The sequence below is a fragment of the Mesoplodon mirus genome (genome assembly GCF_964341445.2).
Source record: "Mesoplodon mirus genome assembly, chromosome: 3".
NCBI classification, from domain to species: domain Eukaryota; kingdom Metazoa; phylum Chordata; class Mammalia; order Artiodactyla; family Ziphiidae; genus Mesoplodon; species Mesoplodon mirus.
In genome coordinates, this window is record NC_138978.1 from 112,354,706 (window position 1) to 112,373,827 (window position 19,122).

Sequence of the window (19,122 nt, forward strand, 5' to 3'; positions counted from 1 at the left end):
TTACTGTGGCTATTTTGCATTTTATTACCGTGTCTCACCCATGTCAACTATGGGTTTCTTATGTTAAAGAGAAAACTGCAGGCCCAGAATGACATCAGTGTGTTAAAGCCCATGATACCAAACCTAAACTTAATATATGACTTAATAACAGTTTCAACCTTCCCTAGAAATGTAATCTTAACCAACCAGTTTGGGACCAGGTTCTGGTCAGCACCAACGAGGTAATCTGTCCTGTGGGCCCTCTCCCTCTCCCTCTCCCTCCCCAAGAAGAAGCAATGTATGTGATAAAGATTATTGCTGGTCCCCAAAAGAAGATATCCTGGCCCCAAATAAACTTTTCTTTTCTTTTGCTAATGACTTCCTTGCCCGACTCTCTTTTCTATGAAATCCTTCCATTTTGCACCCCTCAGGAGAACCCTTCTAGTTGTTAGATGGGATATCGCTCATTTGTACATCGTTGAATAAAGGCAATTAGATCTTCAAGTTTATTTGGTTGAATTTTTTTTTTTAACATTAGCAAGAGGTTCATGGAATACTGTAAGCCTTATGAATAGGCTTCAGGAGGCTCATTAGTCCCCAAAACTATCTGCACAATTTAGGAGGTGAGAGGGTTTGTAGCTTTCATCAGATTCTTGTAGAGTTCAGTGACCTAAAGAGGTTTCAAGACATTGCAGTTGAAGGTAAAGAGGGGAGAGCTTGAGATAGCAGAAGGAAGCCCTCTGACGACTAGACTCCCAAGGTAGTAGCTCAGGGTTCATTCTTGGGTCAATAAGTTTAAAAATTTGATTTTATCAGAGCCCCTAGTATTGATCAGAGTTTCAGAGAGTCTCGTTAGCCTAACTCACAAGAGACCAGAGTATAAACCCGAAAGCTCCTGTGTTCGTGAACGGGAATTGCCTGCCTAGTGACTGCCATACCAGTTCCCTTGCGCCTGTCACTCATAGCTTTCCCCTGGTGACAGATGCCCTTCACAAAGCAGCCTTTTAGCTTCTGCCTGTTTCTCCTTTTGCTACAGGACTCAAAGATGATGGGATCTGCTGAGAAACAGATCCACCCAGTGGCCCCTTACTGGCATCAGGGTATCTGGAAAATAAAATAATTACTCAGAAAAATGGTAAGAAAAAGAGTTGCATAGTCAGCAGGGGTATTTTTATACAGACTATGATACTCTCTGATGAATTCTCTCTGTACCACATCAGAGTACACCTTACTAATGACCTTGGCACTCCTGTCTGTCACATCCACTGTTTTCCTCTTTTTCTCCTGGAACAGTGTTGGGTAAAAGCCAAGACACTTGCCTCGAATCACCCTTTTGAACAAGCAGAATGGCCTTTCTATTAATATATTCCTTTCAGAAAAATTATAATACAATTGATTATATTACGAGTTTTTTTTCCCCTTAACGTTCAATTGTATTTGGATGAAATAGTATTCTTCTTGCCTTCATTTGATCTGGTGGTTCCCCAAACTCCTATTTCAGGCATTTACCTTCTCTCAGGATGGCTTACTTTCTCAGGTGATTAAATTCATCCATTAGTCATTAATTCTTATTAGTTTCACTGACAGAGAGTTGCCTTTTCAAGTTCTGCGTGTACCTTACTGATTGGCTTCACGTGCCAAACAAGGGACCCACTTCTCTTCTAATCATTATCATCCTTGTATTTATTGTTATCATATCATCATCATCAAAACAACACCGTAAAAATGGGCTTTTTTGTGAATTAAAATAGAGTGATCATTTTAAAACTTAGATAATACTTGCCCCTTCTTATTAACTAATCCTTCAATGGTTTCCCGTCCTAGTTGGAGTAAAATCCAAACTCCTTACCATGGTGTCGTGGTCAACGATTGGTATTGCCAGCCTCTCTTCCAGTCCCCACTCCCCTTCTTTTGGTTCAGCACCCTGAATTTTTTAGGGGGGACCCACTTTTCTCACACTATTAGTGTACATTTCCGATGGAAAAAATCCTCTCCCTAGATCTGAAGTGGGTGCTTTCTCTAGGACTGGCCAGTCAGCAAGTCCCTTCCGCTGGCCACAGTGAATGGTTCAGGGACAGATACATGTTCCAAGTTGGCCTGATGAGGATCAGGTCTGGACATTTTGCAGCAACCATTGGAAGACTAGTGCAGTCTTCCAGGATGCTAAACTGCTAGAATATACAGCTGAATATTCTGTTCTTCACTCTCTGGTGACATTTATGCCACATCTTGCCTTTCTGGAAATGAAGCAAACCCAGAGGCAAACAGAGACAGGAGAGAGACACAGATTACCCGTGACACCATTTGAACTCATTTCTGTCTGCACTTGATCTTTTCAGAGACCTGAGTGATCCCTTTTTTCCCTCAGGCCAGTTTAAATGGTATTCTTTGCATCCACAGAAGTCCAGACTATTTCCATGGTCTGGCCCCCTGCTGACCTCCCCACCTCATCTTGGGCCCCATTCCCCCTTGTTCTCCCTACATGACAGGTGTTCGGACCTTCTGTCAGTTCCTAGAAAAAGCCATGCTCTTTCCCACCTGAGTGACTTTGTTCTTACTGTTCTCTTTCCCCCAGATATTCTCCAGGGCTCTTCCTCCACTTTCAGATCTCAGCTTCAGGGCTGCCTCCTCAGAGGCTTTCCTGACTGTCCACTATAGACCAAATATGCAACACACGCTCTCACACACTGGACTGCGAGTTCCCTGAGGGCAGGGGCCTCGCGTGACTTGCTCAGTAGCGTTATCCCAGAGCCTGGCACTGTGCCTGGCACACAGTAAGAGTTACCGAAATATTGGTGGGCAGGTCCCTCGAGTGCTCCTTGACTTGTTCTGCTTTTCGCTCTGTCTATAATTCTCTTTCCTTATTTCTTTGGATAATTGACTTCTTATTTCAGTCTCAACCCAAATATCATCTTCTTGGAAAGACCGTCCCCGATCATAGTGACTAAAATAGATGTCCCCTCACCCCAATCCTCTATCACATCACTCAGTTTCATATTTTTTCATTGTACTTACACACTGAGATTATCTTTTAAAATTTTTCATCTGTTTACTTATTTTCTCTCTTCAACATGAGCTCCATGAGGGCAGAGGTTGCGTTTGTCTCCTTCAAAGCTTCATTCCCAGCACCTTCAGCAGTGCCTGGCTTACAGTTTCCCAATAAATATATATTAACTGACTGAATGAATGAAAGCCAAGCAGTCATTTGTGTGCTCTGCCTTCTTTAATCCTCACAACAATCTTGCAAAATAAGCACTATCCCAGTGCTAGTCTCATATTACAGAGAAGAAAACGAAGTCTTACAGACGCAATGTAATTTGCCCATAGTCACATAATCAGTAATTGGAGAAGCTGGAATTCAAATCCAGATGTGCATATTCTACAGATGACAATTCATCATCCACCTCTCAAAATATCTGTTTTATTATTCCCAAGGTGAGTTTGGAGATCGCAGCTGGGTTCCAAGTAGAAAAATGGGATTCCTACTTCTGGCTGCCCCTCGCCCATGGACCTTATCAGCCACAGGCAGAGCAACTGGGCGGCTGGAGCTCCTGCACCCTCAAGTGCGTGGAGTGGGGCCTGCATTGGGGGGTTCAACACACACAAGGAAGCAGGAGAGTGCATGTTATTTTGTGGGCTTCCAGCTGCAAGAGAGAGAGCCAAGAAAGGGCTGACCTGGGCTGACACTCAACCTTTCCCCCAGACTCAGAATCAGATCAGGGTCTCTTCCCAAGGGGCTGGGGTCAGGGGAAGGGAGGGAGTGAGGGGTCTGGAGAGAAAGGCGGAACTCTTTTCCTAATACTTCCAAGAGGGCCAAAGTTCCTGTTTTACGGATGGAGGCAATAACGCAGAGAGAGAGAGAGAGAACATTTGCCCCACTCAGCCCACCATTATAATAGAAAACCCTGCGGGCTTCCCTGGTGGCGCAGTGGTTGAGAGTCCGCCTGCCGATGCAGGGGACACGGGTTCGTGCCCCGGTTTGGGACGATCCCACATGCTGCGGAGCGGCTGGGCCCGTGGGCCATGGCTGATGAGCCTGCGCGTCCGGAGCCTGTGCTCCGCAACGGGAGAGGCCACAACAGTAAGAGGCCCGCGTACCGCAAAAAAAAAAAAAAGAAAGAAAAGAAAAAGAAAACCCTGCAACTTACAATAGAAGTTGGAGATGGAGTGAGGGGTCGGGGTGGGTGGGATGGGGAGGGATATTATCTACATTAACAGTATCGGGGCCCAGCTCAGCCACAGCTCATTTAATCATATCGTTTCTAAAAATTGGCTCAGCACCTCTGTCCTACCTTTCCAGTCAAGTTTAAACCTCTTCTCAGGTCAAGGCCTTTCACTCCTGGCCCCTCTGCATCTCATCTGTTCCCCGGCACCTCCCACTGCTAGTGTCCCTGAAGAAGCCATTACGAGCATCTCGTAATTCTTCACGTCTCCAGGCTTTTGTAAATGTTATTTGTCCTCTACTTGGCTGTTTCCAGAGTGGCTGCCCTCAATGAACACCGAAGTGTCAGCTCAAAGGCAACCTTTCTAGAATCCTTCCTGCTGCCTCTGGTTTGTGCTGAGGGGTCTCCTTCTTGCTCCCAAAGCACTTTAGCACCTCTGTATTTATCCTTCAAATATTGTTTTTCTGGGGAAAGGGATGTGACTTGTGCATCACCACACTCCGAGCGTTAAGCCACAGTACCTGACATATAGTAGGTGCTCGATAAATTAATTTTGAATGAAACGTCTTCTGAATCTCCAATATGGAAAGCACTGTGCGAGGCACTATTAGAGGGATATAAAGTTGTACCTCTGATCCTGGGGGGAAATGTTCACATATATGTTGTACAAGGCACTGTGAGATAACTTGAGGACAATGTTATAGAAATTTAAGAGGAACATTTCTGACTTGCTTAGGGTAGAAATTTTTACACACCCTCCCTTCTACCTGGAAATGGACTCTTATCTGTCAACTATTTTCTTAATGGTCTTAGAAGTATCTTTTGTGTGTCATTTTGAAAGTAGGTGGGGCATAAATAATAAAGAAAGAAAATAATACCCAGGTGACAGGTGTGAAAGGCCTCTGGTTGTGAGTTCAACACCATCTGAGAAGTTTGACTTGGGGTAAAGGGGTGGGGTTACCCTTTAGAGACAGTGGGCTTTAGATTCTACACTGAATGAAAGCAGAGGGTGAGTCCTGGAAGCGGGTGAGTGAAAGTGTTAACCAAAATGGGTGCTTCCCAAGTCGCTTCATTAGCCTCTGGGGCCAGGTCCACCATCTGCTTCCAGGACCCCCAGGGCTGCTGGGCACCTCCTGAGAGGAAGAGAAATGGAATACTCACGAGTGCTGGAATGTAGGACCAAGAAATCATCCAAACCAGTAAACAGGATAGCCAAATTATCTCCTTTCCCACTGGGAGCATTTGACCTAACTTCTGATTTGTGCCTAGGAATTATCTGTCCAAAGTTTCGTTACGTCAGAATATTGACATTGCATAGTTCTATAGGATAAGGATCTAGCACTTGAGTTTTGTGAATGGTTCAGCACAGCAGAACACAGCGGTTAACTGGGCCAGATATGTCTAAAACACTGAATTCTAATTCAGCTATAAGCATCCCTGATCCTAGGTGGCCTTAAATAATCCAAAATGGAATTTTCCAGTATTCGACAAGGTGGGGCATGGAAAAGCATGTTTGCTGTGGGGTTTCAACATAAAGGAGTTAAGAGCTGGGATGTGCCTCCTTGGTCAATATATAAATTAGGCCAGACTGACATCTCATTTTCCTTTTCTTCTTCTTCTTTTTTTTTTTTTTTTTTTATATAATCAGAGAGGAAGTAGAGGAAAAGGAGAATATTGAACTTGAACAAACATTTTGGCTGGTTCAAATGCACCAGGCCCTTGCTCTCTTTTAAGCTCATAATTCTCATTGCATCATTCATTTGGAAGTAATCACTGCTTTGTGAGGTCTCAGAAATGGTTTCCCACTGCTTTTTAATATTTAAGTTTCCGTGTCTGTGTCTTTGGTACCCTCGGATGTTAGGCCACTAGAGGAAAGGGGTTATGTCTTTTTGATGTTCGAGCCTCTTCAGCATCCAGCACCGTGCCTTGCACATAGTAGGTGCATTCAATAAATGCTTGTTAAGGAATTAGTGAATGGGTCCTTAGGAGGAAAGAATGAAGGTGAAACATTTCTCTCACGATGAGAACGAATATTTCTCAGTTTATTTCAGATATGAATCAGCTACTCAGTGTAAATTGTGCTTCTGCATACCCACCAGGTGTAGAGAAATGCTTTGGCTGAGATTGAGAAATTCATCTCTGGTGAATAATATGGTGGGCGGGGATCTGAAAGCTCCGGACCGCGAGGAGGGGGCGGAGTCACAGAGAGTTGGAGCGTTTCTGTCCAATCAAAAGGAGACGGTAGGAGCAGGAGTGGGAGATAAGGGGGAGCGGGAGATCGCGAATCCTGCCCAGTTACACGAGCCAGCCAGCCGGAACAGCAGCTTCTCCGTTTAGGTGTTTCTTCTGCCCAGGGAGAGCTGCCGATTCCGAGGCCGACTCCAGCAATGGCCTTTGCAAATCTACGGAAAGTGCTTATCAGTGATAGCCTGGACCCTTGCTGCCGGAAGATCCTGCAAGATGGAGGGCTGCAGGTGGTGGAGAAGCAGAACCTGAGCAAAGAGGAGCTGATAGCCGAGCTGCAGGTTAGGCGAGCGGGAGACAGACTAGGGCTGCGAGGCATCCTCCGCGGACACTGGCTGACCAATTCCGGCCCAGCGTGCCCCACCCTCACCCCCATCGCTGGTGTCAGTCTTGGGGTCTCCCGATATTGGGGGCTGGGAAGGGGGGAGGGAGAAGAAGGAGGGAGGAACAAAGGGCGGCAAGCTGCAGGATGCAAACTTTCCGTTCCGTTTGCAACCGCGTGTTTCACGTTGGCGTGCCTCCCGCCAGGATTGCAAAGTGCTGGCTGCTTCAGTTGGTCCTGCAGGCTGCCCGCGGGATGCCAGCGCGGCTTCCCAGGGCCGTTGCGCTCAGTAGCCCTGGCAGCCCGGCGCCGCCTCTCCCCACCTCGCGCGGGGGCTCCGGGGGAGGGGCGCCAATGTGGCTTCCCTGCTTGGAGCTCAGGGACCGGCGATCCTTCCCCCAGCCAAGCCCTGGCTCGCCCAGCCAAGTCCTGCTTTCCCTGGGGGGCCCCGGCGGAGTCCCAGCCTGTTCAGTGGCTGCTGGAGAAGCTGCAGGGAAGGCGGCCCGGCTGGAGCGGCAAACGCCATACCCGCCTTTCATCTGATGCAAGACTGCGGAGAGTTTTCACCGCCCCTCTGCCGCCTGGGAGCGCCCGGAGGAAAGAGGGGCGGGCGGGGGGCGCCCGAGATCTCCGCGCCGGCCACGCGGCAGTCGCCTCGGCCGCCGCTGTCCAGGCTTAGTCTCCGCCAGTGGGCTCGGCGGGGTCAGGAATGGCCAGATCGGACCAGATTCCGATCCCAAAGTCCCCAGAAAACGTATATTTCCTAGCAGATCTTTCTCAGGAACGTTATCACCGTTTGTGCAGTTTACTTCAGATCTTTCTCTAACTTGTTTGTAAAAATCCTGCGACGTTTGGTGGCCTCTTCCTGCCTTATAACATTTATTTCGTGAACTCTTCACTCCAGTTTCTGCACTTCTTACTTCTGTACTGTGCCCAGCGCCCAGGTGTCTCTACCCGACCCGTCCGGATGTATTCTCCCCTGCCCCCGAACCCCCACACCCCGCAGTGTAGCCTCCTACCAACTTCAACTAGTCTCAGCGCGGATCCACCCTCTCCAGTGTCCCTTAAATCAAGCCACAGAGGTGGCTACTGTTGCTTTAGCTGTGAGGCAATCGCATGGTCTTCATGACTGCCATTATTATCTCCTGCTGTGTTTCTCCATGGAACCCCTGCCACTCTTCCCCCACCCCGTGGTACTACATTATGCCCCTGGCTTGTATGCAGAGAAGTTTCTGACTGGTCCCTGTCTTTTTTTTTTTTTTTTTTTTTTTGGCTGCGTTGGGTCTTCCTTGCTCTGTGGGGGCTTCCTCTAGTTGGGGTCAGAGGGAGCTGCTCTTCGTTGTGGTGCTCCGGCTTCTTACTGCGTGGCTTCTGTTGTTGTGGATCGCGGGCTTCAGTAGCTGTGGCACGCAGACTCAGCAGTTGTGGGGCACGGGTTTAGTTGTCCGTGGCATGTGGAATCTTCCTGGGCCAGGGCTCGAACCCGTGTCCTCTGCATTGCCAGGTGGATTCTTAACCACTGCACCACCAGGGAAGTCCCTGGTCCCTGTCTTAAAGAAGCTTGTCAGCTAGTTAGGAGCCTGGCCAACACACGGTGAGACAAGTGACCAGATGACACTTGAGTATTTGAGTGCTAAATGAGACCATCCGGCAGCCTAGCCTTTGCCTGCTCCACTGCGTTGCAAATGGAGAGAAGCGGGTGATCAGCCTGGACTCGGTGGGGACCAAGGGCTCAGGACGTGATCCTTGGACTACCTTAGGACTGGATGGGAAACAGGCACCTCACACTTGTCACCTCCTCTTTTGTGTAGATGGTATCAATGGCCTTGGCTCTGGGCAGTGGCCAGAAGGAAGTGGAGTGGTCTCTAGGTTCTCACCTCCACCAGACCACCGGGTTGGGAAGAGTGGCCTGGACTTGGGGCTTTCCAGCTTTGTTATGGAAATTAAAATTCTGTACCCCGGGGGTAGGGTGGGTTGAGGGGGAGTGGTAAGTGTGGAATTGACTAGAATGGGAGGCCTTCGTCACTAGTGGAGGGTTTCCATGGTGTTGGGAGGTCGGCCGGGTGGGTGCTGGGAATCTGGGGCTGGGATTTGGAGGATGTTTTAAAGGCACTGAAAACTCCTGGCAGGAGAGGAGGGGTGTTTGTTGGCTACATTGTTGGGTGGTTTGGGAGTGCCCAGTCTTCATGTCTGTCTTTGTAAAAAACACTAGGTTCAGACTGCTGGTTAGTCTGCTTGGGCCACTGGAGGGTCCTCATATCCTCACTTGCCTCTTGTTATTCTGCGTGGAGAGGTGCCTGGGTTAGTGGCCCCTGCCCTCCCCTGTTTAAACCTTTTTAATACTGAAAGAAACTGGGGCCTATTGCCTGAACCAGGCCTGGCCTCCGTTCCCACTCCTTGGTATTCTGGGCAGGCACAATTTATTCTCTCTCACTCTGTGGCCAGGAAGTACAATCATCCTCCAGAACCATGCTTTTCAGACTTGAAGCAAGTCACAGCTCATTAGTGGGTAATGAAGTCCATTTAATGGGTCATGGTTAGCATTTAAAAAAAAAACAAAATAAGAAATATCAGAGAGCAATGCAGATAGTAAGGCTAAGTATTGTGTCACGAAATTTGTTTCAATTATGTGTGTGTTTGTGGTGTGTGTGGTATATGAGTATAAAATCACAACTTAAACATGTGTTTCTTACTGTGGGTCTTAGTCAAAAGTTTGGAAAACACTGGCTTGGAATAATAAAGCATCTTGTTTGGAACGCAACAAAACTCTCTCTTAGACTGTGTACCCCTCTTCTATCAGCAGATGTCACATCTTAAATAAGCCTAATATGCAGGAACATTTAAATCTTAGCATGTATCAGTGGCTTTTAAACTTTGACCATGGCCCACAATAGGAAATCCATTTTACCTTATAACTCACTATACACACACATATGTGTACACGCATACACTAAAGTTTCATGAAAGAATACCCTTACTAGATGTGTTGCTTTCTGATATTTTCTTCTGTTTCATTAACTAGCAATGCTGGTCAGAATCCTCTAAACCCATGCTGGTAATGCATTTAATTTACTGAAGCACCTTTATATCTTTATTTCAGAATTTGAAGAGAGGAAAAGAAGGGAATAAAGTTCAATGCAAGAGTCCATGTGTTGAAAGGCTCTTTTAAAATGCAAATTTCTAGCCTTTACACTAGGATTTGGTTTGCAAAAGTTAAATAACCATCTCCTTAATCAGGATCACACATATTGTGCCAAACCTGCGTTCTCTATAGCTGGGGAACATGATCTGGAGAGTTTCTCTGACTTCTCCTATGATGTAAGTCAGGAGCAGGAGCAATGCTAGAATCATCCCCAAGGCCAAGCCTGTTCTTGGGAAAGGAAGCATGTGTGAACTTGAGGAACGTGAATGGGTTTCCACTGCTGAGTTTGCATAGTTTGTCCAGAACCGCCTTAAATCTAGCAGAACAGTGGCCTGTTGTTTTCCAGCTCTGAAGCAGCTGTGGGACTGGGAGTGGGGAGGAAACCCAAGTGTAAGAAAATGCCTGTTCCAGCCTGCATTCTTATACAGATAGAGCATGCACAAAGCAGAGAACAGTAGACAGCAGAGTGGGTGCAGTGTTGAGAGTCCCACTGCGGGAGTGCCAGAGAGGAACTTGGGGTGCTACAGAAGAAAGTTATAATCACTGCAAACTGCAGGGAAGACGTGGGTGGATTTGCAAAGGCCTGCGGTTTGCATAAGTAGAGGAGAGGAGTGGACTGCAGGGAGCCAAGCCTCTGAGGGATGACATGGGGCCCGAGAAGGGGACCGGGCCTGGAGTGCAGGGGTTTTGAGGACTCAGCAGGAGGTTGGTTGGTTGGCACACAGGCTCTCAGTAAATGCATGTTGATTGAATGAATTCTGTTTGGTTTTTTTGTTTGTTTTTTTTGTTTTGCCACACCGTGTGGCTCAAGGTATCTTAGTTCTCCGACTGGGGATTGAACCCGCGCCCTCAGCAGTGGAAGTGCAGAGTCCTAACCACTGGACCACCAGGGAATTCCCTTGAATGAATTAATTGATGATGTGTTTGAATGAACAGGAACAGGGGTAGTTGAGGGTGTAAAGGGTCTTGAAAGCCCGTGAACTCTGGCCACAGGAATGCCCGAATCACGTGGGACCAGCGTCTGCTGAATGGGAGTCTGCAAAGGCAGATTCCCACTTGGGATGGGTGAGCTCTGCATGTACATCTGTGCTGGTCTGACTGGAGGCTCTTCAGACTTCTTGGCTTCAGAGAAAGCTGGGACACACCCTTGAGGGAAAAGTAGAGAGAGGCTGCAGGATAAATATCTGTAAGGGAGATCCTTCCACAAAGAGAGGTTGTGCTTGTTAAAGAAAAACGCCATGCTGTTTCTGGGCTTGTCCTCAGGGTCTGCAGGAATGGGGTGGACTCCTGGGGAGTCTGCATCCTCTTCTACAGCGGGTCTGTCCTGTGGGAAGCAGATTCCCAAGGTTTGCGGAAGGGCTGGCAGCTTTGGAGCGAGCATTCAAGGAACATTCTATTCAGAACCACAGACACAAAAGGCTTGGAGTGCCCGTGAAGGGTCCTCCGTCCAGCTGTCTGCGGTCTGGCACAGCGCCCAGCCAGTGAGGATGCATGAAGCATTCACACCTCCAGAGAAGTAATTCTGCAGCCTCTCTTGAACAATCATCCCAGTGTTGAGAAGCCCTCCAGATCTAAATAGGCTGCAACGTAAGCTTCATTCCTCTTCTTCCATCTGTGGAGAGAAAAGAACTCTGTGCTCTCTGCATGTAACTTGTCCAAACTGGTTCCAAGGCTCTGGGTTTGCACACAGTAAACACAGTGTGGGTCCTCGCCCTAGGAGCCAGATGCCCATGGCCTTTCTCTGTCTCCAGAATCCGTGTGGTGGGGAGGGAAGAGAGAAGGTTCTCGTGGGATCCAGCTGGGTGCTCCACTGGGGAAATGCAGCGTGGCTTACAGGTGTCAGATCAGATGTGGGAGGGACCCCAGGGGCCATCTGTTCCAATGCTCTTATGTTACAGAAGGAGACCAGGGTTCGGGGTGACATGACTTGGTACAGTGTCCCAACTTGTCATTGCCAGCCCTAGGCCTAGAACCCCAGCCTACTGGTTCCCAGCTTGCTGCTTGTGCAGTGACCCTTGCTGCTTGCTCACCAACCTGGGACAGCCAGCTTGGGATAGAGTGTGTATTCGCTCACCTGCTCTATTTCCTGGGGATTCTCATCGGGTGTTTGGCTACAGTATCCTTTTTCTGCAGAAGATACCACTGGATTCTGGATGAGCCTAAGGAAGATTGTCCTGGGGTCTGGCTTAGCCCAAGTAAAATGGCTATGATGAATCCAGAAAGTCTGATTTTTCACATAGGTATAGTCTTAGCCTTATAGTGCCTGGTTTTCCAAGTAACTATGGACACGTTTAATTATTTTCTCCCCTTCCCCTTACTTTGGTTTCTATTTTAGGAAATGTTTTTCCTAAACAATTTGTCTTTTATTCACTTCATTTATTCATCTATTGAGTGCCTTCTGTGTACCAGGCATAGGGGCTTACAAAGTAGAATCCAATCCCACCTCTTCCATCAGTAGCTCTGTGTCCAGTGGAGGAAGTGATGTCCATTGAGCGGGGCCAGATATCATGCCAGGCGTTGTACCTTCCTGTCTCATTTCTTCTTCACACACTTAAGGAGGCCGAAGCTCAGAGTCATAGCTTGTCAGGGCTGGAGATTGGATGTGAACCCAAGCTTGAGTGACAGCGGGGGCCTTCAGATGTGTGTGCATAAACATGCCTTCCTTTCCTTGAATGGATCCAAAGTCAGCCAGCCTGCAGGAACTCCCACTTTGGACAGAAGGGCTTTACGAGGTCTCAAAGACCAACTCTGTGGATCCAGGTGTTTCTTCTTCTGCCTCAGGACTGCGAAGGCCTTATTGTCCGCTCGGCCACCAAGGTGACCTCTGATGTCATCAACGCGACCAAGAAGCTGCAGGTGGTGGGCCGGGCTGGCACGGGCGTGGACAATGTGGATCTGGAGGCTGCAACAAGGAAGGGCATCCTGGTCATGAAGTAAGTCGTGGAAGTGATGGGGTGGTGGGGTGTGTGGCGACTGACCGTGAGGGGGAGGAAACACCTGTAGAGAAAGCTGGGTCCGAGTTAGAAGGGCTTCCAGGAGGCCGCCCGCTCCAGGCCAAGTCCAGACAGGGGGTCAGCGCTCACAGCTTAGCGGTGCTCCGGGTTTTTTACACAGAGGCTCTCTTTGCAATCTCAAAATGCTTCACAAACCTGCCACCTAGATGCTTGCACGCCTGCAGCCTGGTTGGGGAATCAGAAGAAGGCTGGTGGATTTGTCTCAGTCCCTGCTTCAGCCCTGCCCTTCCCCCTCGGCTGTTTCATCTGGAGCCAGGTTCTGCTGGCTCTGCTTGACTATGGTCTGCCTTGTGCAGCTGCACAACCTTTGCTAGTAGACGGATTCTCCCATTCTCTCTCTTCCTCACTTCCCTGCACCCTTCTGGGGCCGGGAACCCAGTTTCTCTTTACTCCAGGGCCAAGAGGGAAGGGGTCCCCTTTAGAGCTGTTTTTGCAGAAACCCAGGGCAAAGGTCGTGGCAGCATGCCAATGCTAGGCAACACTCATTTCTGTCTCCCCTCTGGCATGTAAGTGGTGTGGCAAGGTTAACCCCTTCCACTTCTCTGTCCTTGAGCCTTTCTTCTTCCCTCAGGAGCCTTGTTGTCCTCAAGACTTTCCCCTCCCTTCCCTCCACTTCCCTCCATAGGGTAGGGGTTAACCAACCCAGTCGTCTGCCTGAGGTCAATATCCAACAGAAGAAATGTTAACCAATAACCCATCCTCCAATATTGCCCTGGACCCAGAGGCACCAGCCCCCTGGTCCCCACACCTCTTCCTGTATCCCATGTAGCCTGATCATTTGCTGGGCGAGACAGGAAGCCAGGTGTTCTTATGGAAAGACAGACTCTGAGAATCCTTTTTTTATTTTTTTATTTTTATTTATTTCCTTTTGAAAAGTTCTGGATTTTCAAGGGAAAGAAACAGTTTTTTTGGTCTACTTTATTTATTTATTTATTTTTTATACAGCAGCTTCTTATTAGTCATCAATTTTATACACATCAATGTATACATGTCTGAGAATCCTTTTATCTTAATTTTTAACTTTTTAAAAATAGGATCTCTTGACCTTTTTTCACCTTGTAACCTTCATTTCCAGAGAAGGAAAGACCCAGTAGAGGGAAAGGAGGGTGAACACGTGTGTTAATAAATTATTCTAAGAGCAACAAGAAAAAGCTTTGAGAAAAGAAAAATAGTTTCATGGGTATTATCTCTATTTTCCTTTCTGTAAGATGGGTAGAGTCAACATTACCCTATGATTTAACTTGTGAGGATGATTTCTCAGTGCAAAACTTGTTGAGAAATAGGAGGAAAAGTCAAACAGGAGGAGATAAAAATATTAGCTTTGCTACTAAAAAAAAGCCAGGTTGGGCAAATTGATAAAGGTCTGTGGGCAAGGGGCTGACCTCTGTATCTGTCATGGGTACAGCCTCGATAAAACTGATGGCATGAAACTAACACAACAGTGTAAAATCAATTATACTCCAATAAAAAATTTTTTAAAAAAGACTGATGGCATGGAACAGCAGGGATTTGTGCTTTCTGTAGGCAGGTAGATCCTAAAGTAAGAGGAGAGAGAGAAGGGTTGAGCCACACGTATCTCTCCCAATCTATTGAGATACTTCTCTGCCCCGGGAGAAGTGAGTTTGGGTAGAGAGATGAGTGTGCTTCTCGAATGGAGGTCCCTCCGCAGGAAAACATAAAGCCACGGCAAAGGGGTTTTCTTCCAGCCCTGCGGTTAGGGCAGGAGTACATCACAGAACCTAGGGCAGTGGCGTGGTGTTAGGGGTTTTCACTAAGAACAGGTAAGTTCAAAATGTTGGCAAGAATGTGGAGAAAAGGGAACCCTCGTACACTGTTGGTGGGAATGTAAATTGGTGCAGCCATTGTGGAGAACAGTTGGAGGTTCCTCAAAAAACTAAAAAAAGAACTACCACATGACCCAGCAATTTCACTCCTGGGTATATATCCAAAAAAACCAAAAATGCTAATTCTATAAGGTGCACGCCACCGTTCATAGCAGCATTATGTACAATTGCCAAGATATGGAAGCAACCTGAGTATCCATCGACAGATGAATGGATAAAGAAGATGTTTCATATATATATAATAGAATACTACTCAGGCATGAAAAGAATGAAATTTTGCCATTTGTATCCACATGGATGGTTTTGGAAGGCATTATGCTAAGTGAAATTAGTCAGACATAGAAAGACAAATACTGTATGTTATCACTTACATATAGAATCTAAAAAATACAGCAAACTAGTGAATATAACAAAAAAGAAACAGATTCACAGATATAGAGAACAATCTAGTGGCTACCAGTGGGGAGAGGGAAGCGGGGAGGGGCAACATAGGGGTAGGGGGTTAAGAGGTACAAACTATTAGGTATAAATTAAGGTGTAAGGATATACTGTACAATGCAGCAAATATGGCCAATATTTTATGATAACTATAAATAGAGTGTAACCTTTAAAAATTGTGAATCACTATATTGTACACCTGTAACTTATATAATATTATACATCAACTATACTTCAATTTTTAAAAAAGTAAAAAAAAGAAACCCATAAAACTAAACAAAACAAACAAAAAGAACAGGAAAGCTTATGGAGCGGGAGAGAGAGCACAGCGTTCACTAGTCTTTCCACCAGGACAGGAGTGGGAATCCTGGGTCTGGCTGACTGATGTCCCCCATCTTTTTCCATCTTTAGCACCCCCAGTGGGAACAGCCTCAGTGCTGCGGAGCTCACCTGTGGGATGATCATGTGCCTGGCCAGGTAAGTCCCTGACTTCTGAGCAGAGTCACTCTCTGTGGTCCGTCAATTATTATGACTCCCTAAGCAAACTGACCCCGAGAAACTTAGAAACACTTCAGCTTGGTGACATGCAGGCTGATAACCTTCAAGACCGTTAGTCCTCAACTGAACATTCGTTACACTGGTTCTGGCACACCAAGGTCAGGTGGCTTCTCAGGTTGTTTGCAAACACACAAGATGTGCACGAATCTTACTGTGTTGGGTGGTAAAATGACTGTATGAACACTGTTGTTAAACAGGCAGTGGGTCAGTGGGAAGGGCAAGGAGCCAGTGGGAGGGCGGGAAGATGCTCTGGGTCCCTTTGCAGATCCACGGATCCTTAAACCAAGGAACCCAGGCAGCCAGGACCCCTCACGTCACTACTCAGGCCTGAAACCTTCTGGGGCTGAGAAATGATTCCTTTCCCTTCTCAAGACCTGTTCTCCTCCCTGCTGGGAGAGGATCTGGGGAAGTTCACCTTTGTTCTAACTCTTCCCCAAGATTTCTACCTGAGATCTTAGGTATTCACTAATATTCACTGGTCAGTGAAGAGGAGAGGAGGTTGGAGAAAGGGAAGAACAGGGAGAATTACACAGCAGAAGGGACCCAGCCCGGAAGGGGTCCCTAAGCTGGCTGTCTGGATCTCCCAGAACATCTGGAGAACCGTTGAGGCCTGATGCCCTGGTGTCACTTGTGCTATTAAATTCAGTGGTGGTTTTGTTTGTTTGTTTTTTGGGGGGGGTGAGAGAGCGACCCCAGTGCAGCTTTCTAATTCTCTCACTTTTTTTTCTGGAGGTGGTGTTTCCCTTGCGAGTCAGGAATAATCTTCCTCCCATTCCAAGACCAGCTTTACTTTAAGGAGTAGGCAAAGTGGTATGACTTAGGGGAAGCACCCTGTCGCCAGCCACTCATCATGACCTCACTCATCGTCAAAACCAAGAAAGAAGCACCCTATGAGAAGGAATCACCAGTCTCTCATAACCCCTGTGTGCTGGTTTAATCAGACCGCTTTCCCAGCAGGGCAGTGGTAGAGGGGGTGGGAAGTGTGCACAGTAAAGTTGAGAGCATTGGGCCATGTGGGTAGAGAGCAGGCCTGAATGGGCCTCACGGTAGGGGACTTTGAACAGATTTTGCCTGTTCCTGAGGTGCTGGAGAAGAACAAGGGCACGGAAAGAAAGAGAGGAGAATACAACAAATGTAGATTTCACCGTTGGGCCTGCTTTATTTTCTCTTGTAAGTCAGGCCGGCCTCCATATAATTCTTGGGAGGTCCCTTGCCCATGTCATGGTCTTCCCCAGCCTGGCCTGGTGGGGATCCCGAGATGTTGAAACCTGGAGAGGCACCACGGCCAGCTGGATGGAGCACCCAGAGGGAGGGTGTGAGGGTTTCCTGTGCTCCGTGGTGCTGCACGCACATCTCTTAGACGGCGCCTTGCAGTCAGGTGGGCAGAGGTCGGGAGGCCAGAGCTGGGGGCTCTGTCTCGCTGGGTCAGAGGCATCTGATCTGGCTGGATTTGCTGAGGGGGGAGCACTTCCTCAAGGCAAGTCATTGTCCTAAATGACATTCCTGAAATGAGGCCCCATGGGCCAGAGCGGTGAGATGGAGCTTCTTCCATGAACTTGTTATGTAAGCTTTGCTGAGTTTACCCATGAGTTCACGGGACTCTGATCGTAGAACAGATTCCCATCAACCTCACCCTCATATGGAAGTCTGTGTCCTGGTAACGTGTAGACAGGAAAGAATGCTTTTTATAAGAAGTCGGTGAAGTGGAAATACAGGAAGAGTTATCTTGGAATCTCTTCTCTCCCACGCACGCAGACATGCACACACCTCTGAATTTTGTGGCCGGCAGGAACGCCTGCATTTAAATACTTAGGAGGCTAACTGGTGGGGATGTCTTCCTTGGCTTTGAATCCATTCCGCTACTTTTAGTTGAGTGATGCTGGGTGAGGTATCTAAACCCCAGTGGACACACCCCACCCCCATGCAGTGGTGAGCATTAAATGAGCTGATGTTTAAACCTTGTTTCTTGTCTCTTCCTTTCTAGCTTCTGGAGAAGCCTGGAGGGCCACGTCCCACATGACACATCTTGCCCTCTGACCTCTCACATTGCCCTAACTTCCTTTGTCCTCTCCAGAAAACACATAGAGACTCAGACCTCCATGTTGACCAATAGGAGGAGATAAGCTGTGGAGTGTGTGTGTGCGTGCGTGTGTGTGTGTGTGTGTGTGTGTGTGGTGGGACAGGAGGTTGTGTGGTTGTTGGAAGTGTCTGGACTACACCATCCACCCACCCCAGTCTAGCCTAACTCTCAAGGGAGAATAAGTATTCAGCTGTCCCTTGATACAGTGTAAGATGTTGTAGGTTATGGCTCTGGATAGAATAGGAAAATGGAAATTCTTGAATTTCTGGAACATTTGATGTTATCAAAATCCACGAATACCCCATTTCATTATCCCTATAAACCCTGGAGGATTAGCTATTGCTTTTTACATGCCCAGAGTCACTCAGGCTGATACTCCAGCCACTGAGATGGACTCAGAACCTCCTCCCAGACACCTAGCTGGAGACAAATCTCAGGGCTCCAAGTCAGGTCTTGCCAAGGGTTTCCCCCTGCTACCCTCCTTGACCATCCTTGGTGTTTCTGAACCTAAGCCCCCTAGACCCAGCTTGAGCTTGGTTCCCTGGGGGGATGCCCGGCAGAAATAGTGGCTGTGCAGCCCTCACATTGCGCCTCCTTCCTGGGCTGGCAGGGTCTGGGTGGGCCCGCTGACTTTGTCTGTCCTTGCAGACAGATTCCCCAGGCGACGGCTTCCATGAAAGATGGCAAATGGGAACGGAAGAAGGTGAGTAGCCGGCTTTGCCTCACCCCACCTGGCTGGGTGCCCGACGTCCACTCTGGGTGCTGACTTCTACTTCTTCGCCTGTTTGCAGTTCATGGGAACAGAGCTGAATGGAAAGATCCTAGGAATTCTTGGCCTGGGCAGAATTGGGAGAGAGGTGGCCACCCGAATGCAATCCTTTGGGATGAAGGTAAGCGGTCACCAGACCACTTTGATGTGGGGCTTCCCATAGCAATTTTGGAGAAGGCAGCTTTGCTTGAGAGAAGCTAAAGGATTCGCCCTAGGAGGACCTGACGCCCCCTTTAGAGCTCCTGAATGAATGGGTGGCAAAGCCAGGGAGGGAGGGAACATTGGCCTGCTGATCTAGACCCTTGAATTCAACATCTGGGAAAGCTTGGTGGAGGTCCTTCAGCTCTGGGGTGAGTAATTGCCTTGAGTTCCCATGGAGCTGAGAGGGGTCTTGTATCCTGCCCTTCCTTTCCTCCCCTTCTGCGAGGGCCTCCTTGTTTTGATGCTTCTGTCTTCTGTGATAATTCAGAAAACAGGAGCAAATTTTTTTTTTTTTTGGCGGTACGCGGGCCTCTCACTGTTGTGGCCTCTCCCGTTGCGGAGCACAGGCTCCAGACGCGCAGGCTCAG

The 19,122-nt window shown here is 48.0% G+C and overlaps 2 protein-coding genes across 4 annotated transcripts in view; one reads left to right on the top strand and one right to left on the bottom strand.

The window, feature by feature from the left end:
* ZNF697 (zinc finger protein 697) overlaps positions 1 to 4,392 on the bottom strand; it is a gene marked incomplete at its 5' end in the record, with an annotated part of 70,468 nt that extends 66,076 nt beyond the window's left edge. Inside the window, 3 exons of the mRNA XM_082612174.1 lie at positions 1,829 to 1,903; positions 2,518 to 2,631; positions 4,387 to 4,392. Of these exons, the coding sequence (XP_082468300.1) occupies positions 1,829 to 1,903; positions 2,518 to 2,631; positions 4,387 to 4,392 (195 nt within the window). The remainder of the gene's footprint in view (positions 1 to 1,828; positions 1,904 to 2,517; positions 2,632 to 4,386) is intronic.
* A 2,003-nt stretch (positions 4,393 to 6,395) lies between these two features.
* The window catches only part of PHGDH (phosphoglycerate dehydrogenase), a 31,763-nt gene continuing 19,036 nt past the window's right edge, over positions 6,396 to 19,122 (top strand). The window contains exons 1-5 of one of the 3 annotated variants that reach the window (XM_082612000.1): positions 6,396 to 6,667; positions 12,632 to 12,783; positions 15,558 to 15,623; positions 18,433 to 18,487; positions 18,576 to 18,674. In XM_082612000.1, coding sequence (XP_082468126.1) covers positions 6,530 to 6,667; positions 12,632 to 12,783; positions 15,558 to 15,623; positions 18,433 to 18,487; positions 18,576 to 18,674 — 510 coding nt within the window. In that variant the 5' untranslated portion in view covers positions 6,396 to 6,529. The remainder of the gene's footprint in view (positions 6,668 to 12,631; positions 12,784 to 15,557; positions 15,624 to 18,432; positions 18,488 to 18,575; positions 18,675 to 19,122) is intronic. The other 2 variants (XM_082611998.1, XM_082611999.1) reach the window with 2 other exon arrangements.